This window comes from Carex rostrata, chromosome 23 (genome assembly GCF_964058835.1).
Source record: "Carex rostrata chromosome 23, lpCarRost1.2, whole genome shotgun sequence".
Lineage (NCBI taxonomy): Eukaryota > Viridiplantae > Streptophyta > Magnoliopsida > Poales > Cyperaceae > Carex > Carex rostrata.
The window spans coordinates 3,393,635-3,403,292 of NC_135940.1; the positions used below are offsets into that span (position 1 = coordinate 3,393,635).

The following is a 9,658-nucleotide window of genomic DNA, read 5'->3' on the forward strand; positions in this document are numbered from 1 at the left end:
CATTCCCAAATTATACTCAAATTATATCCAAATCACAAATAATTGGCCCCGCCGAACTGAACCCGAACTATTTGTTTGTCACTATAACACCCAACAAGATTTTTGAATAATATTCGTATTAAATTTTTATCACCTTCTCAAATATTTTGGAATTTGACAAGATATGCAAATTACATATATCATCCCGTGTTATTTGTACTATAAATACAACAAATTATTATCAAATTAAATTCGTATTATGTAATACTCATAAATTTAAGTTCTTAACGGATTAAAAACTTGTTGCTATTACACAAATAACACTTGATTGTTCATACTACATAGCATACATGTTATCAAAAAAGCAATTTTGGCGAACTCCTTTTATAACGATATTGCGGCATGTTATCCGGACGATTGCGTATAAGGTGGTAATTGAAAAATCAAAACGTAAATATCTTGCCGCGTGAATATTTAATGGAACGAGATCACCTGCATTCCTGGGGCAAAAAATTCTTGTTCCTAGAGTCACTGCTGAATGGGACCGGGATCACTTTAAAATTTAAATATTTGATCTGGGGCCCACCTCGAACCCACCGACAGTAGCTCTAGGAGCAGGAATTTTCTGTTCCCGCGGGGGGGGGGGGGGGTAGGAGATTCGGTTCCATATTCAACAGCAAGCGTAAAAGTTGTGTAAGTTTAGATGAGTAGAACTAGAGTGTTTTGAAGTTCATCAAGTCTAGTTGTGAACTTAACTTCAAGATTTGTTGGATTGACTTCAAACAATGAATCTAAATCAAGCTTCTAAATAGCTAGCTATAGCGGTTTTGGACCTAGAAAGCTAAGCTACGGGGTAAAACTGCGCTAATCAAGCTACGGCCGCTATAGCGGTAATAGCGGTCCGCTATGCTACACGGGGTTATGATTTTGCAATTTTAATGGGCCTTAATGTCCAGATGGATTTTTTTTTTTACTTTATCAAGCTATATCAATACAATGGAACATATGCGGGCTATACCGCTATATCAATTAAATTTTGTATCATGCATTAATATATGGTAGTGGTATATTTTGAATATAAAATATATCGATAGTTTTTGAATTAGAGATATTTTGAATGACAATTTGAACTTTATATTGGTTCAATATGAATATTAGAACTTCTTAATTAATTTGGTATTTTTTTTCTTGATGAGATATTTTTACTATTAGTAGAAATATAAAATATAATTTTTGAAATAAAAAAAACACTATTTATAATAGCTTTCGCTATAGCTCCGCTATTCGATAAAACTTTTTTTTTTTGTCTCCCCGCTATACCGCTATAAACGCTATTTAGATCCTTGATCTAAATTATTGAAATTCTTTTATCTCATGAGTGATGTGTCTCCATGCAAAAATTTAAAATTTAAAATTTTTTTTTGTATAATGTCAAGTGGTAAAAAAATGTTAAAAAATAAACCCATTAAAATTAATTTATAAATTTTCTAATTTTGTCCACTTTACTTTATACTAAATTAATTCAAAAATTTTAAAATTTAGCATGTAGATACACCACGTGTAAAGTAGAAGAGTTTCAACGGTTCAGATTCTTCATTTAAAATTAATTCAATATATTTCAAAATTAAATTCATAATGGGACTTTATGAACTTAAAAACACCCTAGTTTCTACTCAATTTAGATAATTATTACATTTTTCAATATAACTCAGCAAGGTGATATGACATCACTGAACGATAGATTAATTATCGTTAGTTCCACTTAATAAGCAAAGTAAAAGAATAATAATGAATTTTTGAAGGTTTTATTGGATGCAACTATTAATTTATACTTTAATTGTCTAGCATAGTTACTATTATAGCCATAGCAACAAATCTTTATTATATATCGGAGAGACTTCAGTAAAGTAGTAGTAAATTTAGAAAAAGAAGAAAAAATAGCAAATATATATATTTGGATATAGCATGGATTTGTAGTTGGGATGGAAATAGATTTGAATCATTTGATAAAAAAATAAAAATAGATTCCTAGTTGGGATGAAATAAATATTTTCATAAAAACATAATTATTTTAAGGAATTATAAAACTTGGCATAACTTTTTGTCTGATAAAATAAGATTTAAAAATCCTGCCGATTTCCATTTGAAATAACAAAATTTTAAATTTTGTGAATATTTTGATGATTCTTAGTGATTAGGCAGTAAATTAAGTGTAGCAAGTAATACAAATATGAATTAATTAAGCAGTGATCTAGAGCCACAGAAGATCCGGGAGGCTTGTGGTTAATCATCCCGTCACTACCAGTCTACCACCATCTCCAAAGTGGGCCTCACCACCACCTCCAAGTGGCCAGTGCTCAAAGCATCTGCCCCCATCTCCCAATTTTGGTATTTTACCGACCCCAGCAAAAACAGATAAATAAAACTAAGAGAAAAAGTGGAGGAAAAAGAAATATACGCTTTCTTACCTATCGACTATTGTACTGCAGAGTACAGTCTACAGTCTATTGGCACTTTGGCAGCATCCGTAGAGTAGAGTTTCTCCCGCTCCGTGTCCTCAAGTAAAGATTTTAACGGAGCAATTTTGACTTAATGCAGCGCAAAAATCATATGCGCTGTACTGATTCTATAGTCAGTTCGCTGCATGAAGTGAAAATTGCTCCGTTAAAATATGTACTCTCTCTAAAGTTAGTTGGTCCCACCACATCTTTCCGTCACGTCTTCACTTTTCACCTCCTCCTTTACGAATAATTCAGACCCTCTGAAGTAACTGAAATTTTGATTTTAAATCCAGACCCATGGAGCTCTTTAATATTAGTGGCAGAGCAGATCGAACAGTTTGTATCCAAAAGAAAAATTCGAGTTACTGAAGGTTATTTCAATTCCTCTTTACGACTCAGCACTATCGCTATGCCACTATCTCCTCTCAGAGCACACACAAATTACACACAGAAATCGCAGCATTCATTCGAGAGATTTTCTCTTCTTTTTTAATCCCATTCCCACCACTCCCATTCTCTTCTCAAATCTCTCGTTCTCCTCTCTCCATCTCCATTTTTTTATTCATTCACCCCCCTGAAAAAACAATAAAATATCTCTCTCACCTCTCCTTTTATTACATGCTCTCTGCTCTCTCTCCTCCATGCCTACTCCGGTAACCGCGGCGCGCGCTTGTCTCACGCCGGAGGCCTCCGCCGCGCTCGACGCCGCTGTTTCCACCGCTCGCCGCCGCTCCCACGCTCAGACTACCTCTCTTCATTTCATCTCCAGTCTCCTCTCCAGTCCGCTCCTTAGAGATGCTCTCTCCCGCTCTCGTAGCACCGCTTACTCCCCTCGTCTCCAGTTCAAAGCCCTGGAACTATGCTTCAGCGTTGCCTTGGATCGCCTCCCTTCTTGCTCTTCTTCTTCCTCTTCGACCGGGACACCACTGGATGAACCTCCAATCTCGAACTCCCTCATGGCGGCGATCAAGCGTTCTCAGGCGAACCAGAGACGAAATCCCGATACTTTCCATCTGTACCAGCAACAGAGCCAGAGTTGCGCCAGCTCCAGTTCCTTCTCTGGAGTGAAAGTCGAGTTGCAGCAACTGATACTGGCGATTTTGGATGATCCGGTCGTGAGCCGGGTATTTGGAGAAGCCGGGTTTAGGAGCTCCGATATAAAGATTGCCGTTTTACGACCCGCACCTCCTCCTATCCTTCGGTTTCCCCGCAGGTGCCCGCCGCTGTTTCTCTGTAGTTTCTCTAACGGTTCTGATGAGCTTATTGGGTCCATTGCGAGTTCAGGTGATGAACACTGCCGCAAAATCGGGGAGATATTGTCCCGGGACTCGAGCAATGGACGTAACCCGATGCTTGTTGGAGCCGGTGCAGGAGATGCTGCGAGAGATTTCGCTGGAGCCGTTAATCGGTGCAACTGGTCTCTGTTCCCACCGGAACTCGAAGGAATTCGAATTTTCGATGTGGAATTGGATGAAGCGGATCGGATTGAGGATGTTGTTAACGGGTTTAATGACATACCTGGCCCCGGGGTGGTTTTGAATGTTGGAGATTTGAACGAATTGCTGGAGGGAGAGATGGTGGCCCGGGTTGTATCGGAGGTCTCACGGGTTTTGGAGCTCAAACGGGGCCGGGTTTGGGTTATGGGTTGGTCAGTGAACTATGAAACCTACTTGAAATTCTTGTCCAAGTACCCGTTAGTCGACAAGGATTGGGAGCTCCGAATCTTACCGATTACTCCTTCCTCAAGGGCTAATGGTGCTACAGCTAGTTGCTTTAACAAAACTCATAGGTTGGCCCCCTTTTGTTTGTTAGGTCATGCTTTAATTACACACACACACACACACTATGTCTATGCATCTTTATTTAACGTGTTAGATTAATTTAGTATTGATTTGTTTATAGTAGTGTTTGTTTCCTTTAGTAGATACTTGCTATTTCACAGGGGTCAACACTTGTTTGTGTTGATACCTGTCTTTTAGTGTATATAAATAGTTGAAAAACATATAAATGATAAATTAATCAACCAGGCACTGCGGGGATTTACTTTGTTTGTTCGAAAGTTCTATTATGTTAAAATATTGTTATTAAACTAACAAATTTCAATTTACCTTAGTTTAGTTACTCATAGTTCAATTCTTTGGTACAGTTTTGTTCCATTTGGGGGTTTCTTTGGTGAATCATTTGAACCGGTAGGAGTAGTGAACAACCCGTACCAGTACCAGCCTGGTACAAGGTGTCAGATCTGCAACTATAATTACGAGCAGGAGGCGATGACGATTCTAAAGGCAAGTTCAATGGAGGCTGTAGACCAAGTCCATTCAAATTTGCCTTCTTGGATGCCAAAGTCTAACTCAGGTGCTGTTTCCAATGGGTTTGGGGATGCTACAAAGGTATGTGCCTTTTCTCTTAATTTACCAGCAGTATCAGTAAAAACATAACCAGTACACATCAATTCAAAATGCTATCAAGAGGATAAAAATGTTGAAGTACCAAATACTTTATTACTGTCAAAACCTAGGATTTAAACTATTCTTGCTTTTGGTAAAATTCATGAACAATTTAATTCAGTGCAGGTCTCAGATGAGAATAAGTTGGTGTTGAATGGCAAAATCGCAAATTTGCAGAAGAAATGGACCGACTACTGCCACCGCCTCCACACGAGTTATTCTCCCAGAATAGCGGCACCAGAGAATAATTATCCTTTGATCCCTGGTTTCGTTCCGGTAACCCAAAACCCGGCTATCATTGCTTCCCTGCCTAAACCGAATCGTCCCATTCAAAGCATCTCGCTTCCTTCAAGCACTAATCCGAGAGACGAAGATTTGATCTCGAAACTCCAGCCTAGACACTCGAAAAGCGATCAACTCCACTTGCGTGCATCTGAAGATCATGCATCCCCTTCTTCGGCAACTTCAGTTACGACTGATCTGGCTCTGGCGACTCCTCGGGGACCACCTCCTGAGAAAACTGAGAGCCCGATAGTTAAGTCGCATTCACAGGTTAACCGTAATGCAACTCCAGTTACCACGAGTCAGAATCTGAGTATTATCCCTGATGTAAATAGTTACAAGTCATTTTTTGCTGATCTGTTTAAACGGGTCGGTCGTCAGGAGGAGGCGTTGAAAACTATTAGCACTGTGATTAGTTCTAGGGCTATGAGTCAACGGGGTATCTGGTTAGGGTTTGAAGGCGGCGATCAAGGGGCTCAAAAGAGAGTTGCAACTGCACTTGCTGAAATGAGATATGGTAGAACTGATAATTTGATTTCTGTTAATTTGAGCAAGTCTGATTTGAGCAAGTGCTTCAATGCAAGAAATCATGGGAAGACAAGCATTGATTACATAGCAAGCGAAATTGCAAAAATGCCCTCTGCAGTTGTTTATATTGAAAATGTGGATGAGGCCGATATCATGGAGCAAAAATGTTTGGACTATGCAGTTAACAATGGCAAACTTCGCGATTCGTATAATCGGGAGATAGGTATAAGTCGTACGATATTCCTTTTATCTTCTAGAAGAAAGGGTATATCGGTACCATCTTCTACCAAGAAATATCCCAATTTTTCTGAGGAGAATATCCTGTCGGCACAAGGGCGAAAAATGAAGATTGTAATGGAATCTCCAATTGCGGCAATTGGGAGTGCCTCGGGTGAAAGGGTTGTGATAACTCGAAGATGTGAATCAGCCAAACGTAAGAGCGATACATGTTATGGGTCCCCAAAAAGACCTCACCTAGGACTCGACTTGAATTTACCGATTGAAGAATCAAAAGATGAGCCAGAGAACAATTCCATGTCAGAAGAGGATTCAGATACTTGGGCCGAAGAATTATTTGAGAAACTAGACGAAAAGGTCAAATTTAGTGCCTTTAACTATAACGCCTTGGCTGATGAGGTGTTATGGAATGTTAACAGGGTCTTTTGCGAAAAATTTGGTCCGGTGTGTTGTCGGTTGGAGATCGAAATTGATGCAATGGAGCAAATACTTGCTGTAGAAGAGAGAAGAACAATGTGTGAATGGGTGGAGATGGTTTTGGGTGCAAGTTTCGGGGAGTTGAAGCAAAGGTGTAATCGGGTTCTGGGTTCAGCTGTTTTTAGGCTTGTGTCTTGCGAAAAGGACTTCCTAAGCAAAGGAGAACACTTGCTGGGTTCCGCATTGTTGCCATGTAAGATTATTATCAACTAACTGTGTAGGTAGTAGATATTGGGTGTAATTACCTTGTATAATGGTAGTGTTGTTAGTATATTTTCTTACATAAGGAAATTAAATTAGTATATAATATGTAGCATGTCGCAGTTCTATTGGTTTTTAATTACTCAGGCTTGAAAGCAATTCTAGTGTGTGTATATTGTAGTTTTTATTGTTAGTAATCGATAATTCTGGTATGGTATATTATTTTGGCAGTTGATCTTATATCATCTGTGGATAAAGCTTTAGTTGCCTTGTTTAAATATCTAGGACATCATCAAAACAAAAGTGTTAGTTTGTAGCAATAGGAAGTCAATAGATTAATGGGTGTTTTTAAGTTTGTAGCGCGTGTACATTGTAGTCTTGTTGTTAGTAATGGAATAAATTATTGTATGGTATCTTATTATTTCAGCAGTTGATCTTTATCTTCTGTGGATAAAAGCTTTAGTTGTTTAGTTATGTTTAGACCTCTAGTCACAGTGTGATTGGACGTGTCATGGCACTGCACGTATACCGGTTATGTGACGTGATTCGCGTGATGTATCCATTCGCATGCTATGACACACGAGCTGACTTTGTCACGACAAGGCAGCCCAGGCCATGAGACATGGCACGGCACGGGACTATACATGACTTGAACGCAAATATAATTTTAACATTATAGTTTCTTTATTTTATAATAGTTTTCAATTTTTTTATTTTTTCACATTTCAGCAGTTGATCTTTATATGTTATGTGGATAAAAGGTTTAGTTCTCTTGTTTAGATCTCTATACTCTAGGTTTCATACAATCAAAGCTTGATTAAGTGCTGGTCTGTATTCAAAACATGGCTCTTGAACTTGTGTAGCCTAGTTAGACTATGGATGCAAAAAAGTTACGGCATGGCCGGGTACGCATTCTGGTCATATGGTGTGATTAACATGTAGTGTACTGTGTTCATTCGTGTGTTGTGATGCACAACACCACACGTAAACCAACCTAGTGAACCAACCTAATAATAAGTGTTGTAAATAACGGTATGCAGTCGTTGAATGGATGGAGTATTGCCAAGCGATTAATCAGTATGTAGCTAATTAATCGGAATTATGCGGACAATTTAACGTTTTTATTAAATTTATGTATATATGTCATAATTTATTAAAAATAATTTATTTAACTCATTAAACTTATCAAATAAACTTAATTTCATTATTATAACATGACACTACATTTTTTTTTAACACATAAGCACTTTATATATGTCAATAACACATTTATTTAATGAAAAAATAAATTCAAGAGTTAAATTTTTTTCAAATACTAATAACATATTATGTGAAAGAAATGAAACATTATAACATAAAATCACTAAATTTAGTTTATAATAATAACTTAGTTTCATAAATGAATATGTCATACTAATTGAAAAAAATTACATCAGTAATTAGTAAGAAAAATATATGATAAATAAATAGAAGAATAATTAATCAATTTTAAAGTAAGAAGAAAAAACATATATAAAAAATATTGAATGTCAAAGCACAAACAAAATTGCAATACATGATTTATAAAACTTATTTCACACGTTATCACATAAAAAAATCAATGTGATTTTTTTTTTACTGAAATATTTTGGAATAAACGGGAATAAACGGTCGATTAATTGGAAAAATCTTCAAAAAGTCATCCGTTAAGTGTATTCGTAACGGTTTGACCGACGTTTCCGATTAATTGGCCGTTAAGGCCATTTTTTACAACACTGAACCTAATCAAAACAAGGCATGCTTGGAGACACGGGAGCACGTGACTACACGTAACCAAAATAATATAAAATTTATTTCATTATTTATTCCGAATAACAATTTAAATTTTGGACAATAAATTTATTTTTGTACACAAGTATTTTATACAACATTGTTTCTTTATTTTATTTTTTAAAAAATAACATGCTATTATTCTCTTGTTCAGTTTGTTTTTATAACTGTATATAAAGCAATATCTATGTTATATTCGTATATTACTTTAGATAAAGCAATCAAACAATTCCAGATGTGCATAGAATTTGAATATAAAACTAAACTTTGAAGAACGCTGGGCTTGAAATTGAAACAATTACAGATGTGTTATATCAGAATATTAATTTTACATAAAGCAATATAAATATGATACAGAAACTGAAGAAGAAATTATAGCTAACCATATCTATTAGATTATTAGTTGACGATTTGTCCATTAGGTTATTAATTTAATGCATAGAAATTGAATTATGCCAATAGAATTTATTTGTATATGGAAAGAATGATTTTTTTTTTGTGGGTATAACTGGCACACGAATAAAATAATGTTTTTAAAAAAAGGGGTTTGATATAGTTCCCAAAAAAATTATCGGAAGGCTTCCAATCTATGTTATCCAGATACGTGTCGGGTGTGTATCGGATACGGATACGCATCCGATACGGACCCGATACGTCTCCGATACGCCAGCTGGCATATCGGCTTACGTGGCGTATCTCTAACTTTTTGATACGTCTTCGATACACGCTAATAAATGTGCGATACAGCTATTTGAGTTCGGGATACGGCAGGGATACGTTTCTGCTTACTACTTTACTGCTGCCTTTTGCGCTAATTTCTATTTTAAAGGGCGGCCCAACAGATTGATTGACTTTTCGGCCCAAGATACCATTCCAGATAAATGAATTGAGCTTGTTTCGTGCGTGATTCGAACTCACACCATCTGATTGAGTGCCAAAAGGCTTAGCCACCGTACCAAATCCTCTTATGTGGTAGGTTAGCAGTAACAATTATATTTATTTTATACTTCAAGTTAAGCCTTTAGTTTCTTTTTACAATTTTTATTAAAATTATTATTATGATTAATCTAAATAATATAATTAAAATAATACATATAATAGCCGTATCGTATCCTTGATTTTTGAAAATTACCGTATCGCCGTATCCGTATTCATGCAACATAGCTTCCAATTCTAACTATCTTTGATCGGACCACC

At 36.6% G+C, this 9,658-nt stretch overlaps 1 protein-coding gene across 1 annotated transcript; it reads left to right on the forward strand.

Annotated features, from left to right (window-relative positions):
- Positions 1-2,912: 2,912 nt before the first annotated feature.
- Positions 2,913-6,909, forward strand: LOC144574537 (protein DWARF 53-like). Its single transcript, XM_078324503.1, has 3 exons — positions 2,913-4,269; positions 4,627-4,870; positions 5,054-6,909. Exons 1-3 carry the CDS (start codon positions 3,122-3,124, stop codon positions 6,662-6,664), a joined length of 3,003 nt encoding a protein of 1,000 aa, XP_078180629.1. The 5' UTR covers positions 2,913-3,121; the 3' UTR covers positions 6,665-6,909.
- The last annotated feature ends 2,749 nt before the right edge of the window (positions 6,910-9,658 follow it).